This window comes from Thunnus maccoyii, chromosome 23 (genome assembly GCF_910596095.1).
Source record: "Thunnus maccoyii chromosome 23, fThuMac1.1, whole genome shotgun sequence".
NCBI classification, from domain to species: domain Eukaryota; kingdom Metazoa; phylum Chordata; class Actinopteri; order Scombriformes; family Scombridae; genus Thunnus; species Thunnus maccoyii.
This window is the reverse complement of record NC_056555.1, coordinates 22,110,395-22,129,270: the sequence shown is the minus strand read 5'-3', so window position 1 is coordinate 22,129,270 and position 18,876 is coordinate 22,110,395. Positions and strand designations below refer to the sequence as shown.

Genomic DNA, 18,876 nt, shown 5'->3' with positions numbered 1-18,876 from the left:
AAATCACATTTGAAGGATCCTTTAATATCCAGTATGAACAGGAGGAATGATTACAGCGAGGAAAACCTCTTTCACTGTTCATATAGACACCTGACTGCTGGTTTAAGACACACTTGAAAAATTGTGAACTTGACCTTTAAAGCATCACTGTATCTACAGATGTAATGTGAGCAGCGTGTTAGCAGAGCAGCAGGAATTCCTTTGTTTGTATCTACACAGGATGCGTTCAGGCACAGTATTATATACTCGACTGTAGTTACACATGTAAAATGGAAGAAAACAGACTTGAAGCGACGAGGCACAGAAGTTTTATGAGCATACTACAACAAATTCCAAGCAATTATGGTAACGGAAGTGGCCATAAATCATGAATCACACAGCCCATGAGATGTGATGACTGAATGACAGCATGCAGCCGCCACCTTTCAACATGTTGTGTGTGTGTGTGTGTGTGTGTGTGTGTGTGTGTGGGTTGGGTTTCCTCCATCCTGTACAACAAACGGTACACAGACTGAAGAACATCTGAGCTCATCCGTTGATGCAAGTGAGGAGGCCCAACCTTCACTCATTGCAACACTGAACGTTAGCTTACATCTGCTAATGCACAGCAACATAAACAACGGCCGCGCTGGTGTAATCTTCTCGTCTAAACTGGCTTGAATTTAGTAGGGAAGGTTGGCCCGCGTTTTCCAGTCTGTTATTGTAGGAGAGACATCCATGTTACAAATAAACGGCATGAAAAGCATTTACAAGTACAACAATAAAAGTTTCACACCACAAAAGTCTTACGCTGCGTTCGCACGTGCAGAATCATGAATGTGGAGCTCGGTGAGTGTGTTGCGTTGTAACTAGAGCTTCAATGAGTAGTCAATAAATCGATCTGGAAACTATTTTGATCGTTTAATCAATTTGAGTCATTTTATAAAGAAAAAACAGCTTCTTAAATGTGAATATTTTTTAGTTTAGTTTGTCTTCTATGATATTAAATGTTTGATATTAAATCTTTGGGTCCGGATTATAGGTCCTATCTTGGTTTTAGGATTAATTGATAATGAAAATAATCGTTAGTTTCAGCCTTATAATGAACCAACAACATCAGCGACTTGTTTCCAAACTTCATTCTTCATTTTAAGGTTAAAGACAGAAACCAGAGACCCTAACAATCAGCTCGTCCTCCATTTTGTTCAAAGGTCTTTCAAATAGACAAGTGTAGTAACTTTTAATTTTTAACTTTTAACGTGTGAACGGCCCCGTTAGAGATGTGAGAGGAGTCACTCTGATATCAACTGTGCCTGTTATGGCAAGAAGATTTATTATTTAGTATTGTGTCTGTGGAGACACCAGCTGTCAAAAGACTAAGTAGCCTCGGTCTGCTTAGTTTAATCACGTCTACAGCCAAAAAAATCCACAGAGTCAAAGCTTTTTGTCATATATAGTAGGTTTAAAACTCCTCTATATGATATGTGCGTACTCACTGCTGAAGACATGCATCTTTAAAAACAAATCACAAATGTACAATCGATTGCTTTAAAAGTCTCAGTGCTTTGAATAGCTGTGTGCTGTAGTTTATAGATAGCAGTGGATGAATCCACGTGCTGCTCTAGTGAGTGTTTCTGGCAGCAGGACGGTGTGTGTGTGTGTGTGTGTGTGTGTTTGTGTGTGTGTGTGTGGGATTCAGCCAAAATAAACCAGTGTGTGTGTTCATGGTAATGGAGGATAATGTCACCCAGTGCAGCGGTTCTGAGCCCGGGAGGAACCATGGAGGAGAAAATAACAAATTTGTGCTTTTAATTTAACCAAATACACCCTCATGCCATCTCCCGTCCTGCGTACACCCTCACTACGGATCGCCTGGATTTAATAAGGTTTTATGTTGATCGGGGACTAAGATATGTGGATGTACTTTGGGGTTTTTTTTGGCTTGTAAGCACAACACTTTGTTATCTCTTAGATCGCTTTAACAAAATCTACAGAATAACAGACTTTCATGCTCCTGCAGATGTCACGCAGCTCATAAAAAACTTCAGCTGCAGGGTTCAAGGTTGCTCAACGAGGACCTCGGCTTTACTCGTGTACGTTAGCTTGAGGAGGAAAAACTTCAACAGGACTCCGATGTAAAAAAAATGATAAAACAAGTATTTATTCCACAGTTTGTAGTATCTTCAGGTTCTCCTAATCAGCAAACTGTACTACAGTAAGAAAACCGTGTGGTCTCAACTCCTCGAAAACCACAGGTTCACCCCAGTATATCTCTTAAAGTGACAGTAACCTACTTCACTGTTTTAACAGAAAGCTTAAATCATTTCCAAAATATCACGCTTACATCAACATCAATTAAATCAAATAATTATTAGCTGAACAAATTACTATTAATTAACTTATTCAATAACTTATACGTCATTTCAATTTACATGAGATGTTTAACAAAATGTAGATTCCACTTATTTACTGAACTTAACATATATAAATGTAACTTGGCTCCCACAAACACATCATGAAGAAACTGATGTTACAGCGGAAATGTTTTCTTTATTGTCGCTTTCTTCAAACGTCCAGACTGTCTGACTGACAAGAGAACAAATGATTAAATCAAGAACATAAGTTATTAATTTGATGGCACAAATGAGGTTTTTTTTTTCTCTGTGGCCTCTGCGAGCCTCCGTACGACGGTTTTTAGACTACAGTGGAGCTTTAGAAACACAGACGACACTTTAAGATCAATTCATCGTCGGTGGATTTTGGGTTTGTTGACTCTAAGAAAGACATAAACTATTAAGTAAAGCAGTAACGGGTGTGTCTTTGTGTGACGGCAGCAGGGAGACAAAAGAGGGGAGAAAGTTAAGACAAGTGCTGGAAAACAGAATGATGTCCGGAGGCAGAACTCGTCCTGACATGTGTGTGTGTGTGTGTGTGTGTGTGTGTGTGTGTGTGTGTGTGTGTGTAGCGTCTTTGTACGCACACACACACCTTTTCACCTTTCCCACCCTTCTCTTTTTCTCTCTCCTGAGGCTCTCTCATTCATACACAAAGTTTTTTCTTTAAATTCTCTCTCCGCCGTCCAATTGGGCTGAAAAAAAAAAAAACAGCCTCTGACTCGTCCTCGCTGACTCACGATGACATCACTTCCTCCCCCGCTGTTTCCATCAGGAGAGAACATGCAGGCGGGTCGTCCCGGAGACGGCATCTGCATTAACTTATGGTCTTTAGGGGGAAAAACAGATGTTGAGTTGAAGAAGAAGAAGAAGTTGTAGAAGCACTTAACTTTTAATCACATTAATAAAATATTTAAATAATAAAATCAATATTTCTACAACACTTCTTCAGATTTAATCACAACATCTCCTTAAAGTTATATTTTTAATTCATTTTAACTGACATTACATTGATGTGTGTGTGTGTGTGTGTGTGTGTTTGTGCAGGTCCTCGGCCGGGTGCTGCTGCTACAGCTAATCAATGACCTGGTGCGCGGTTACCGTAACAACGAAACGTGGTCGTTGCAGTTACTGAACAGCACGCGCATCCACATCATGCCGACGATGAACCCCGACGGATTCAGTGACGCAGGAACACACTGCCAGTACAGCCAGGGCAGGTACACACACACACACACACACACACACACACACACACAGGATTATCACCAGCTCTGCAGCTCTACTGAACTTTTTAGCCTCTTTTAGCTCCTAGTTTTTGTTTCACTGCACGTTTACTGTCTGGTTCAGTGTCCAGCGGCAGCAGGAAGCAGCTGAAATTAGAGACTAGCTGGTGAAGAAAGTAGTTAAAAAATAGAGCTAAAAGGAAATTTTGGACTAAAATTCATCAGGTGACCAGAAACAGAGTCCAAAATGTGACTCTGTCTGCTGGATGTGTGTTTAGGCAGTTGATTGCTAACGTTATAAAGTGCTAATATGTCAATATTCTGTTCACAGCTTGTTTCTGCTGCCCCCAAGTGGTCAAAAATGTCTTATTGCAGGTTTAAAGGGGAAATTTAAGATTAATTTCCAGCTGTATATTTATATTCTGGGGCTCTACTGGAATATATTTGAATGACTGACAGTTAAAAACTCCTTATTTATCTCATACTAGCTCTTTATGCAGCTCCTCAGTTCAGCCTCTGTCTGAAACAGGACGTTTTAGCTCCTGTCTCTTTAAGGCCCCGCCTCCTGATGAGCCCACTCTGTTCTGATTGGTCAGCTTCAGAAAGCTTCAGGAAGCTTCAGGAAGCCTGTTGGAGCCCGAATCCAATCCGAAAATATGTGAGCAGACAACAAAAACAACCATAGCAACAACCTTAGCAACAAAGACTACTAAACAATCTGACGTCATCATGACGAGGAAGTCGAGGTAACATTGCGAACGGAGCGTTCAAAGCAAGTTGAAGCCCTGACTTTTGACTTGAAGGCAGCATTTCTATGTATGTTCACGTCAAGTTTTGGAATAACAGGATAAAAGTGACCAAAAATCACAAAAAGCATGATATGTCTCCTTGAAAACCTCTTCAGGAGCAAACGGAGCTGCGGTGATAAACCATCGTAGTGAGATGGTTTGAGAGATGATTTCACTACTTCAAAGGAATGTTTGAAAGGTCAACACTTGGTTTTCAGGTTTGAATTTTGAATTGTAGGTTTAGTTTGAGGGAGAAGATGATGCATTATACTGATGAGGGTCCTCACAACTACTGAAAGACAAATGTGTGTGTGTCAGTGCGAATTTCAAAATAAGACTTTAAAGACCTTTCAAGACGACACACACACATTTATGGCCGACATGTTTGTTGTGTATAGACTAAACTATGTGACGCTCCAACGCCCAAAACACCCTGATAAGCAGGAAACCAGACACTCACTGTAGATCTGTATCACACACACACACACACATACACACAAAGATTAAAGTCAAGGTTAAAGTCTCTAAGTATCTAATTATAAGTGTTTTGACTTCTTCTAATGTATTGTATATATAGGAGACTGTGCGTGTGTGTGTGTGTGTGTGTGTGTGTGTGTGTGTGTGTGTGTGTGTGTGTGTGTGTATTATTAACCACATTGTGTAACTCTGTTCACATAGTCATGTTACTGCATTCTCTTCAAGAATCATTACATTTTCAGGTTAAGGCTTGGTTATTGGTTAGTGTGTGTGTGTGTGTGTGTGTGTGTGTGTGTGTGTGTGTGTGTGTGTGTGTGTGTGTGTGTGTGTGTGTGTCTCTATAGGGTCACCAGTTTCCAAACTATATAAGGAAAAGTTTCATAGATGTAAACATGAAGTGAGAAAAACCAGCAAATGAAATGAGATTATTTCACTTGTTTGAGACATAAATGTTGAAAAAGTTAAATTTTCTATAATTATGTGTAATTTTTATTGATCCGAGTGTTACTGACGTCCAGTTTTCCAGATATTGACACTTATATCTGAGACAAGAGAAACTGAGGTGGGTGATCTCGCCTCATTGGCTGAAACTTTGTCTGGTTTGTAGTAAAATGAGGCTTGTTGATGTGATTCAGGTGGACGGAGACGCAAAAAACTAAATATTGTTGTTAGCTGTTATTTTCTACAGTTACATAACAGATGTGGCAAAAAATCAAAGGATTTATCTGGAAATTTTCTATGTTTTTCTTCTTGTCAACAAATCTCATGTTTGGAGCCAAACCAACAATAAACTGATCTACTAACAAGTTCTGTGTGTTTATCCAAAGCTGTTTTTAATAGTTTTAAGACAACAACGGAGGTCACAGAGGAATAAGATACATCAGGCTTTGGATATGTTGGTTTGGCTCCAAACATGAGATTTATTGACAAGAAGAAAGATATTTAAAAAAAATCACCAGACTGATGCTTTGATGATATTTTTAAGCCAATTTTGTTAATCAGGGATTACACACAATTTAAGTGGTGAGGTTTAAATGAAATGTGTCTTTGTTTGTTTCAAATATCTTCATCTGGAACACAAAATTGTCACACTGATTGTGTTGTGCTTATTTTAGTTTTCTGAATACTGACAGTCGTGGTTAAACGAATCGTTGATATTTTTTAATCAAGGAAAAGGAAGTAAACAGAAGAAAAACAACCTCAAACCCACAAAACAACAGACAGTAAATAACTGGATAAATGCTGATGTCAAAACTAAATAACTTAAAACAATCAAAAGATGATCTCATCACCATCCGGAGCGTCAAGCGAACGCAAAAAAATGCATCGTTATTTCAAAATAAAAGCACCAAAAACCATCTGTGAGATAATTAAGACCTCATCTTAAGATAAAGATGAAGATAAATGATAGTGACCTCTGGGCTACTGTAGATTTGAGGTCACTCAATGACCCGTGATGTCATCCGGTCATGTGATCCATGATCTTGATGACCCTCGTTCTGATCGGAGAACACTAATAGCGGATAATTTGTTATTTATTGTCTGTTTATCTCGTCCCAGAGTTTGTGTGTTTTCGGATCTCGGTTTCCTTTATGTTGATGATGATAAACTCTCTCCAGAGCTGCTGTATAAATAAAGACACAAACTCACTTCCTGGATACAGTCGGAGGATCGTGGGAAACTTGTTTTCAACGTAGTGCCTTGCCCAAGGGAGCCTCGGCAGCAGCTGCTTTATCTGTTAGACTGACACGTACACGTTCAATAAATCATTTTGACTGATCACAGTTCATCAGAGTCCAGAGTGATGTTTGACAGCCCAAAATAAAACAGATATTCAGTTTAAATTGATATAAAACAGAGAAAAGCAGCAAATTATCACATCTGAAAAGCTGGAACCAAAGTCAAGTATATATATCCCAATATCACAAATCACCAATTTGTCTCAAAGGGCGTCTTCTGTCCTCAGACGCCCGATTCAAATGAGAAAAACTTCACCAGGGAAAAAAAAAGTGGAAGAAACCTCAGGAGGAGCCACACAGGAAGGAACCTTCTCCCCCGACGGACGGACAGGAAGTAGATGTTGTGTGAACGGAATAGACCTAGAAAGCAAAATCACACAAATACAGCATGAACAAATGAGAAATTACTTTAATTATGAGTGAAATAATAATAAAAAAAAATAATAAATAATCGAGCTGCAAAGATCAGTCGATCGTCAGAAAATTAACAGGCAACTATTTTGAAAATCCGTTAATCGTTTCAGTCATTTTTCAAGCAAAAATACTTTAAATGTTCAACTTCTTAAATATCATCTTTTGTGCTAAACAAATGGCTGATAATAAGACAGAACAAATGTAAACAGTGAATGTAATAAAACCAATAAAATAGATTCAAAACAAAAATAAAAGAGGGAATAAAACATTTTAAAACATGATTACAAAAAATAGATGATTTACTAAAATAAAAATTGTCCAAAAGTTAAAGATTAGAAACATTTTCTAATATTTTGGACTGTTAGTTGGACAAAACAAGCAAAATGAAGACGTCACTTCACTATTTTTTAACATTTCACAGATTAAACGATGAATCAATAATGGAAATAATCATCAGTTGCAGCCGTTATAAATATTAACGCAATAATTAAGATATCTTTAATGTTATTCAGATGAGGTTGTGAGCTCAGACGAAGCTGCTGACGTGTGAAAATCAACTAATAACGAGCGTCTCTCTGTCTCCGTCAGGTTCAACCATAACGGCGTGGATCTGAACAGGAACTTCCCGGACGCTTTCTCTGGTCTCCGAAGGCAACAGCAGCGTGACGAGGAGAGGAGGGAAGCAGAGGTCAGTCACGTGACACGAGTCCAGTCCTGCTAAAGTTCTCCGTGTTTGAGCCTCACCACCATGAACACACACACAGTAGAGTTTATATTGACTCGATCCCAGAAATACTCACTAGAGCACCAAATATGGATTCATCCGCCACTGAAAATAGTCCCCAACAAATGCAATATTTCCTCCAGTTTTGTGCACAGACTGTATATAAAGAGCTGCAGCTTATGGTTCTAACAGGGCAGGTATGGTAATCAGCTGTCAATCAACGCCCACACAGCAGACATCAAAGCTACTATAAGTCTTCAAAATCTTATTAACGGAGCAATAATTTCCAAAATGACCACCAGCACACTTATTAGAGGCCTAAATTTACAGATTGAGACCAGAATGACTCGTTAAAAACAATGATTGACTTAATATTTCTAGAGAGAAGTTGATGCTTTTTGATTGGGAGTCAGTTGGAGCGTCTAGCAGCTGTTGGAGGCTCTTTAAGGTACTTAAGGTAGCTGCTGCTGGTGTTTGTGTGATAAAAAACTACACTGATAAGGAGAAAGATGCATAAAACTCTGTAGATTCATGACTAAAACAGTGTGTACGTACAGCTGCCCTGTACAACCACAGTCTGACCTGCACTGGACCAGTTGGGGTTATTAAAGGTTTTGCTCAAAGACACCTCAGTGGTGGTAATGAAGGAGGGACAAGCTCGCTTATCTGACCTTTAGGCCGCTTTATATATATAAAGCATTGTTCTGTTATAAATATCAGTCGTTGTGGAACTGTGGCGCTGCGTGCTCCACCCGTCTGTAGACCTGTCACCGACACAAACACAAACAGGAAGGAGGAAGTGCAGGTTCACAAATGGCGAAGTCGCTACTGGAAAAACTTGTACACCAGGTCTGAAGAGGTGCACGTCGCACATTCTGTTCTCATAAATACCAGTTTACATGTTGACATGTGGGAAATGTCAGCGTTTCATACATCAGGCTCATGACATGAAACTCTGTACTCGTGAAGCTGTAAAGATCGACGTCTTCAGTAGGAGCCAGAGGGCTGCAAGGTATCGAGTGACGGACTAACACGTTGCTGTTTTTGGTCTTTTTGTGGGATTTATTGATGATAAATAAAATCGGAATCAGCTTTATTTGCCAAGTCATCACATCTGATTTAACACAGAAAAAACTACATTACACAGACATTTTATTTTGAAATTCTTTCATATTCTGAAAAATACAGAATATTGCAAACAATACAATATTTAAATGGGTTTTAACATGTTTTGAGTCTCCTCTCTGATTGGTCGATTGCTGTGTGATGCGTTTCAGGTCAGAGCTGTGATTGACTGGTTGAAGACTGAGAGTTTCGTTCTGTCTGCGAACCTTCATGGAGGAGCTCTGGTGGCCAGTTATCCGTACGACAACAGCAACGGCGGTAAACACACACACACACACACATATATCCCACCACTGTTGGTTTAGCAGCGTCCACAGCAGAGTTTCTCAGAGAACAAGAAGCCTCCATGAAAGTAAGACAGAACTAGGTGGTCCACAACAATCCCATGACAGTGTTTTGGTAAATATATTTGTTTAAATGTATTTGTTTAAATTAGTTTGATGGTATTTTTGTGCACAATAAAGAGAGAGACAGGAAACCGCCTCTGGGACTAAATCCCATGACATTAACGAGCAGCGTCACATAAATATACAAGTTCAGTCGAGCAACTTGTCTGCACACTGCCAGCAGAACCAAACGGCTCTTGTTTAGTGCTAATGAGGCTGAAAATCCACACCGGTGCCTTTAAATTTGTTTTGAAGTGAACGTTCAGCCTGCAATGCACATCAGCTGTACAGACTGTTCTGGATAATTTTGCAAAGAGTCAAGTGGATGCTCAGTCTGCTGTTCTTTAGCAGCAGTTTAATATAAACTATAAACTTTAAACAGTAACAGTCAACATGTTGCAGAAAACTGAGGTAATTAGAAAGTATGATGAAAACAGATATGGATAAACTTATATAAATGTATAAGAATTTATATTTGAAAGTGTATCACATTAAATTTATGGAACAAATGGCCCCTTAGTTCACAAGATGAACTGAACCAAAATATCTAAAGGACCACTGTGGGATTTTGGGGCAGTGGAGGCCTAAAGGTTAGAGAGGCGAGCTTGTGACTGGAGGTTCAGTCCCCCAGACGGGCAGCATAAATCTGGGAGGGGAAAGTGAAGAAGCAGCGCTTGCCCCTCCATCATTACCACCACTTAACCCCAACCGCTCAAAGATCAGACTGTGGTTGTACTGGGCAGCTTCCAGGTATGAATGTGTAACTGTGTGAATGTGATCAAAGAGAACGTTGCTCTCAGTGAAATTCCCCTGATGTAAATAAAGGTTGAGTTATTTCAAAGTAATCGTTAGTAATTGTCAGTGTGACTGCGCCCTCTGCTGGCAGCGGCAGACACTGCTCCACAGCTGAAACTGAAGCAGTTTGTTTCTCCAAACTCGTTGCTGAAAAGGGAAATAAAACACCATGAACACGACTCAGACGTTGTTGGAAGAGCAGATCAATATATATCAGGCTGGTAAAGATGATTAACGAGGATTCAGTAGCTTAATTGGATCTTTTCATGACCCTTTTGGGTTGTTTCTTCTTTTAAAAAAAGCTCTTTTACGTATCCTGTTTACTAAATATTCTGTACAAATGAAGTTGCTTTGTCTATCATTTACAATTCATTAACAACTACAGCGCTGGTTTATATTAATCTATGAAGCCATTTTTGGGTCACAAACACTTTATTTATGCATTTATACTACAAAAATGTGAATAGCTGCACTCTTCATCCCCAGGACTCTGCATTGAATTAGGTAGAAGAGCTTCGGTAACACTTTATTTTACTGGAGTCCTTGAATTTTATTAACATTTTCTATGTAATCTGCAGATATTTAACAGTTAATTTTACAGAAAGGGCTCATTATATTTGGGTTCGTAGTTTTCAGAAATTCTTCATAGACTAGACTCTTAGCAATTCTTTAACTGACTTTCTTAAAAACTCTTTAAAAATGAGTGCATTTCTGATATACTACATAACATTTCCTAAGAATGAACAGTTACACAGCAGCTACTTTTAGGAATTTGTTGACAAAAATATCCTGGAAATTATTAGGAAAGACTAATGAAGACACTCATTCACTAAACTAACAACACTTTATTCTATTTTTCTTATATTTTTTATCAAATTGCACCACCTGCTCTGTAAAATATCCTAAAAAAATAACCGTTAAATAGCTGCAGATTACTCCAGGAAACGATGCTGCTCCCTCTGACTGCAACTTAACTGAAAATTGCAAAAGTAGTTTTAGAATCTGCTTAAGTTGTTGTTTTATATGAGTCCTATTAGTTTTATTTCACTTATTTTATGGATCTAAACAGCTCCCAGACACTTAAGTCTGTAGGATGCAACATTTTACATCATGATACAGACTGAGACGTATTTTGTGATTTCTGGTTAAATAAAGATTAAATTTAGGAGAAAATTTTTGTTTTTGTTTGTCCAGGCAGCGAGCTGGTGGGCGGGGCCAGCGTCTCCCCCGACGACGACGTGTTCGTTTACCTCGCCAAGGTGTACTCCCACAACCACGCCTCCATGCACCACGGCGGCCGCTGCGACGACACCAAACCGTTCTCCGAGGGCATCACCAACGGTTACCAGTGGTACCCTCTGGCAGGTCAGCACGTCACAATAAAGCGACACACACGAGAGAACTTTTACTGATATTTTACTGCGAATGTTTTCAAAGTTTTTCAAATGTTTTAAGTCACCACAGAAGCTCACTGGTGACCTCTGACCTGCAGGGACAACAGATAGAAATTAGCTTTTTTTTAATTGTGCGTTGCCCCCGTTAAATAAACAATAAATTAAAAGAAAAGACAGAAAACAGCGATGTAATCCGACTACCAGCACTTCTAAAGTCACGTTATATCTACACCTGCAACACTTATTTTCATTAATGTGATCATTAGTTTCTCAATTAATTCTGACTAATCGGTTTATAAAATGTCAGAAAATGGTGAAAAATGTTGATTATTGTTTCTCAAAGCTCAAGATGACGTCCTCAAAACTTTTCTTTTGTCTCAAACAACAGTCCGAAACCCAAAGATATTCAGTTTACTGTCATATCAACAAGAAAATACTCATTCACATTATATTATATTTCATTGAGAGGCTGGAACAAGAGAATTTTAACTTTTTTTTTCTTAAAAAAATGACTGAAAAAAACAATTAAACGACCAAAATAGTTGGCGATTAATTTTCTGTCGATCGACTTATCGTTGCAGCTCCAGTTATATCAAAACATCCGACATCATAACGGTATATAAGTGAAGGAAAATCATAAAAAGCATGATATGTCCCCTTTAATACATCCATGGTTCTGCCTCACTACATAAAGGACAGGCTACTTCCTGGCTCGGCGCTGAATATGAGCATTTGCGGTAAATCGTCCAAAATGAACATAATTCTGTGTACTGAGCGTTTCATGCTGTAAAGGCCATTAAAGTGAAGTGAATTCCTAGAAAGACACAGAAACAGGAAGAGACACTGAAGACAGAAACATGATGCTGCTGCTGCTGCTGCTGCTGCTGCTCATCACTGCTCTGGTTTCCTGCTGCAGAAACACGATCGCTGCAACCGGATCAGCTCACTGACACACCTGAGGGAGCTGTACGTACACCAGGGATTCATACTGCAGTCACAAACAGTATCTGAGTCTGGATGGGAACACACACATTGTTTAACTCTCTGCTGTCTTACAAGGAAATAACACCAGCATGTAAACAAATGTAAGAGTGAATTAAATGAGAATATTGAGTAAAAAAATGTGGATATAAACCTACAGAGACTCTGCAGCTCCTCTCGGCTTTACGGAGCTTTATAGTGAGTTTCAGCTCATTGTTTATCTGTCCGGCTGCAACTTTACTGTTCTGGTTCACTCTCAGCGTCTCTCGTAGCGTCGTTTTCAGAGAAAAAGCCGCTGTACACTACCTGCTCAGCACCAAACAGGCACAGTTAGCTGTAGACTAGCTGGTGAACATAGTGGAGCATTTAGCAGCTAAAGAGCCAGATATTTCCCTCAGGAGTTGGTAGAGAGTAAAAACAGAGATAAACATTCACCAGGTGGACAGAAACAATGTTCAGTTCAGTTATTTTATTATTCCAGATGGGAAACTTGCAGTTTTGGGCACAAGATAAAATAAAAAACAACATAAGCACAAAAACAGAAAGTACAAAAATGTTTCCTGTACATACGGTCTTTCAACTGCTAAATGACATGTGCAGATCCAGCAGGGTCACTGCAAAGGGAACAAAGGAGTTTTTAATCCTGTTGCACTTGAACCAGAACAGTCTAAATACAGCCTGAGGGAAGAGTTTCAAACTCAAAGTGAAGTCTAATGTAGACCTGGTCCTGCAGAGAACCTGCTAGTCAAAGATAAGCATCAGGGAGAGTCTGAGAGACACTTATCAGCTGACCAGATACTTTTGTCCCTGATGTTCAGGTTACCAGACAAAGCAATGATAGAAAAAGCAAGAACTGATTCAGTAAATGACTTTTAAAATAAAGACATAAGTTTCATATCAACATTAAAAGCGTTTAACTTCTTAAGGAAGTAGAAACGTTGCTGTCACTTCTTACAGACCACATCCACACTGGCATCAAATTTCAGGTTTTCATCAATAACTGTTCCAAGATATTTATAACGTTCTACAAACTATCAGCGGTGAATGATTCGCTCGTCTCACCTCAGAGGAGTCATTTCGGTCCCGAGTCTTGCGTCCAGAGATCTCCGTGTTTAAATCTCGGGTCGTCCTATCGCATTAAAGAACTCCTGAGATTATTGCCTCAGCGGGTGGCGTGGTTGAGGTTAGAAGCTCTGATAGAGCCATAAAGTCTGTAATATAACCACGTAAAGTATCTCCATGACGACTGTTTGCATAGATAGTCATAGATGGTCCAGTAGCACAAAAAAAAAAGATATGTCAGAGTTGTGTTCACTGATGTTGCTCCTGAGTGGTTAAAACATATTGCAGATTTAAATAAATATAATGTATATTTGTTTATACACATAGAAACTCTTATTACATCTAATAACAAAAATATCAAACATAAGCAGCCATAATGAGCCATCAGCAAAATAACATGTTAGACCACAACCTGTCCAACAAAGAGCACTTCTACTTCCTGTCATCATCCTCACCTGATGACTAAATCGTCCTTTTTCATCTTCGGCTTTGATATTTATGTTTCTTCTGTTGTCTCCCTTTTTAATTTTGATCTCACAGTTAAGCTGAAACAATCAGTCAGTTAGTTGATTGACATCTTGAGCTTTATGAAAGTGTGACAGACATCATTTTCAACTATTTTATATAAATATATAAATAAAGAATTATTAGATTTATAGGACTTATAACATTTGTGTGTGTGTGTGTGTGTGCGTGTGTGCGTGTGTGTGCGTGCGTGCGTGCGTGCGTGCGTGTGTGTGTGTGTGTGTGTGTGTGCAGGTGGGATGCAGGACTATAACTACGTCTGGGCTCAGTGTTTGGAGTTGACTCTGGAAGTTTCCTGCTGCAAGTATCCTCGAGCCGAAGAACTTCCTGCTCTGTGGACAGACAACAGGAAGTCTCTGCTGGCCTTCATCCAGCAGGTCCACCTGGGTCAGTACCTGTCTGTCTCTTTACCTGTCTGTCTCTTTACCTGTCTGTCTGTTTACCTGTCTGTCTGTTTACCTGTCTGCCTCTTTACCTGTGTGTTTCTCACCTGCAATTAAACTGACACTGAGCAAGGATCAATACCGAATACTCACCTGACCTCTCTATGTGTCTGTGTGTGTGTGTGTGTGTGCGTGTTCAGGGGTAAAAGGTCGTGTGCTCAATGGCTCCGGAGTACCGGTGCAGAACGCAGTAGTGGAGGTCAAAGGTCGCAAGAATATGTGTCCGTTCAGAACCGACCAACATGGTGAATACTACAGACTGCTGCTGCCTGGAAACTACAGCTTCACGGTAAACACACACACACACACACACACACACACACACACACACACACACACACAGAACTACAGACATTAGACTCATGTGACCTTAATGATTCTTTGATTGACAGGTGACGTTCCCGGATCACGAGGTTTTGACGGAGACGCTTACTGTCCCGTATGGTCCTGATCAATACTCCGCCCTGAAACACGACTTCCTGTTACAACGCATCGCCACGACAACCGACAGCACCCTTGGCTACCCGACCTCTGCTAACCCCACCCCCACCTGCTGTAACCACACGTCACACACAGAGGGGGGCGGAGCTGCCGTCACGGGGCCCACCTGGACGGGGCTGGTTGTGGGGCTAGGCCTGGTGGCGGGACTCCGATCCCTGATCGACTGAAGGAAGCCCGGCGGTCAGAGTGGCGTCCGGTCAGCAGAAGGTCGCGGGTTTGATTGCGACACCTGAACTGCTGGAGTGTCTCTGAGCAACACTAAACAAAGCAAACATCAGAACAAAAACATGATGTCCGCCGGAGGTTTCCGAAGCCTCGAGTCGCTGCCAAAATATCTAAATTGGGGGCACGGTGGAGCTGAAAGGTGGCCTTCGGACATGCTTGCCCCCCCCCCCGCACCTTTCCGACGGCGGATAAGGGGAGGCTGTGCACGGCCATTTCTGTAACTTTCCAAAACAGACAATCCGACATTCACACAACTATTTCTGTCACTTTTCATGTGCCGAGTGCAAAACACTACGACCGTCTTCCAGGAGAGATTGAAAATATGCACCGTGATCCCCGAATTTAAATATCGACCCCCCCCCTTCTCTCCGCATTTGAGTGAAGCCGTTCGGAACGTCTCTAAACACATTCGATTTCTGACGTGGTTGAACAACACGTCTTAAAAACCAGTTCTGAACGACCTTAAATTGAGCGTATCGCCGGCGTCAGAGCGAAGTTCAGGTGTGAAGCTTCTCACAAGGACACGACAGGAAAAGCACAGGTGTGAATAATAAAATGAATGATGGCTGAATTCCATTTAGCTGCTTTACTTTCAGGGTCTCAGTGTTGTGAAATGTAACTAAGTACATTTACTCAAGTACTGTACTTAAGTACTATTATGAGGTACTTGTGAGTATTTCCATTTTCTGCTACTTTATACTACATTTATTACATTTATTACTACATTTATTTCAAGGCTATAGTTATTAGTTACTGTTCAGATCAGTATTTTATATGAACTAAAGAATTTTTATTACTATTGTATATTGTCAGATCATTAAAATGATCCTTCACGCATGGGATTACATGACATACAATAATACAACATATAAATGACAATTTATATATATTATAAATAAAGTATATATGCATTGTTATAGATAAGACTATCCAACAGTATAAGGTGTTAAAATTAACTCTACTGTGACAACATTAAAATGCTGCTTACATAATATATATACATATATGATGAATATAACACTCTAAATTACTTTTACTTTTGATACTTAAAGTACATTTTGCTGCCAGTACTCCCAGTGCTTGAATAGAACAGAACCATCATTAATGTTATTAGTGTCATCTGTGCTTTTCTTCCTATGAACAGAATCTGCTGTATAACTGTGTTCAGACAGAACATGAATTTTAAACTACATGTAAAGTCAACGCAAAGGCGTGAATTTGCCCGCGGCGGCGTGAAGCGACGCGACGGTGCAGCCATGCGAGTTGAAAACTTAGCTAACTCGCGAACATGCTTGTTAGCCAGCTGCTTGTCTACCAGGACAAATTTAGCATTTTCTTTTATGCAACAGCAACTTTACGCAGTTTATTCATACTACGGCTAATCGGCAAACTACTGTAGCTGGCGAGCTAACAGCTAACACGCCAGCCTAGCACCCGGGAAAACGCTATCGTAACTTATTCGCTACAGTCATGCTAGCTGTAGCTCGGCCGCTAACTGTTTTGGACTCTCTGACTCTCCGTTCCCTCAAACGTCAACGCCGTCCTGATGTTTTGCTGTTAGTCAACGATGCAAATTAGCTTGTCAGTGTTCACCAAAGTTGCAAAAATAATTGTGTTGATTTACTTCGTCCCCATGAGCAAATTCACAGAGCTTTCAGTAAAAAGAATATATTGTATTTCACCACTAGTTTTAAATGCTGGTGTGACCGGGTCTTACAGTAATGTTCTTTGGCCTTTAATGGACCAAAGCTTCTGAACGTCTAAGAAATTAAATGAACAGCAAAACTTCAAGGACATAAAGGAAGAGAAAAGTTACTTTCCTGCACTATAGAGACTGTGTTAAACCTCATAAACATTATAATGAATATAACTTTGCTGGTAGTTTATTCCAAAGAAATGCATCACCGGAAGAATAAGCTCTACTTCTTGGGGATTTTGTCTCTGAGATAACAGGAAGTCAGGCGTGATCGGGCTCATTAAGTGTGATGGAGCAGGACGATGTCCTTTTATATGTGAGGAGGAGCACTTTATAATTAGCACTTGCAGGGGTTGAATGCTGTTTTTAAACCAGAGAAAAGGACTTTACGATAGTGGAGTCTGGAAATTATAAAGATCATCTATCTGAACTCACTGAGGTGCGTTTGATTTACAACACCAGAGGCTAAATAACAAAATAGGAAATAAAAGGGAAAAAAATCACATTTCTGCTACAAAACTTGAGATTATTTTATATTTCTGAAAGGTCAGTAAACTAAACTTTTTATGATTTTTTTTATTTTTTAGCTATATTGTGAAATACTTAGATAGTTTTACATCTTCAACCCTTTAAAAACTACATCTAACGTCGCAGCCAGAGACACAGACGTTGAGATTAACTTGCAGTAACTTTATTTCTGCACTTTACAACAGAAACAAGGCGACATATAGTCCACCGGCATGTTTCCTTGCTGATAAAACTGAGCTTTAACTTCTTCTAACACTGCAAAAACAACAGAGAAAGAGTTGTTCTTCTGCTACTTCTGCTTCAACACCTGCTCAAGTTACTCAAAGGCACCACCTGGTGGCGGAAGTAGTGCAGCACATCCACAAACATCAGGACTGCATGGAGCATTAGTCCTGCAGTTTACATGTTACATTGGTAAGTTGCCTGCATATAAAGTAATTAAAACACAGGTACAAACAAACCTGTCAACTGAATTAAATTGAAATATACTGAAAAAATGAATCATCAGGTCCATTATAACCAGTACAAGACAGTAGGGCTGCAACCAACTTAGCAATTAATCAATCAATTAACCCCCCCCCCCATACTACTACACATACTACATATACCTTTTGCAAAAATAGAACTAGTGTGTTTGCCTACCGGGTTTTTGAGGTGATTGGGGGATGCAGTCCCTGAGCAGAGTCCTCGTTTAGCACCTGGACCGCCTGACGGTAGAAGCTCCTCCTGAGACTTTTGGTGTTGGTCCTCAGGCTGTGGTATCTTTTGCCGGAGACCCTGAACCTCTCCAGGTGGTGCAGAAAGTAGAGGTGCTACTGTGTCTTCACTGTTAGACTGTGTGATTGGTCCATGAGAGGTCCTTGGGTATTTGAAGCTCCTCACCCTGATATTGACAGAGTTGTAGTCCCTGGTCTGTGTCCTACCAAAGTCCACAACCAGCTCCCTTGTCTTATCAGCATTCAGGGACATTACACCATGAGGTCAGGTTCTCCACCTCTCCCAGGTAGGGCCTCTCGTCGTTATTGCTGATAACCACCATCGTGTTTTTTACCAGCCTGTTGGAGCTGCTGGTGGCCACACAGTCGCTGGTATACTGGGAATACAGCAGGGGTCTGAGGACGCAGCCCTGAGGGACTCCAGTGCTGAGGGTGATTGAGAAGGATGATGTAGTTCCCGGAGGAGTGCAGCCCCAGGTCCCAGAGCTCTGAGATGAACTTGTAGGGAGCAATAGTATTGAAGGCCAAACTGTAATCCATGAAGAGCACGCGTATATAGTTCCCCCTCTTCGGTCCAGGTAGGAGGGGGCACAGTGACGGACGTGTATGATGGCGTCATCCGTGAATCCATTTGACCGGTAGACAAACTGTAGTGGGTCAAGCGAGCTGGGGAGTGACGGACAGATGACGTCCCTGACCAGCTGCTCGAAGCACTTCATGGCAACAGAAGTCACTGCTATCGGGCGTAGTCGTCCAGTG

General features: G+C 40.4%; 1 protein-coding gene across 4 annotated transcripts in view; it reads left to right on the top strand.

Moving 5' to 3' along the window:
• The window catches only part of cpm (carboxypeptidase M), a 41,194-nt gene extending 23,748 nt beyond the window's left edge, over positions 1 to 17,446 (top strand). For 3 of the 4 annotated variants that reach the window (XM_042404050.1, XM_042404051.1, XM_042404049.1), the window contains 7 exons: positions 3,420 to 3,592; positions 7,605 to 7,704; positions 9,018 to 9,123; positions 11,241 to 11,411; positions 14,243 to 14,395; positions 14,592 to 14,740; positions 14,844 to 17,446. In XM_042404050.1, coding sequence (XP_042259984.1) covers positions 3,420 to 3,592; positions 7,605 to 7,704; positions 9,018 to 9,123; positions 11,241 to 11,411; positions 14,243 to 14,395; positions 14,592 to 14,740; positions 14,844 to 15,119 — 1,128 coding nt within the window. In that variant the 3' untranslated portion in view covers positions 15,120 to 17,446. Of the gene's footprint in view, positions 1 to 677; positions 829 to 3,419; positions 3,593 to 7,604; positions 7,705 to 9,017; positions 9,124 to 11,240; positions 11,412 to 14,242; positions 14,396 to 14,591; positions 14,741 to 14,843 lie in introns of those variants that run through there. The other variant, XM_042404052.1, reaches the window with a different exon arrangement.
• The last annotated feature ends 1,430 nt before the right edge of the window (positions 17,447 to 18,876 follow it).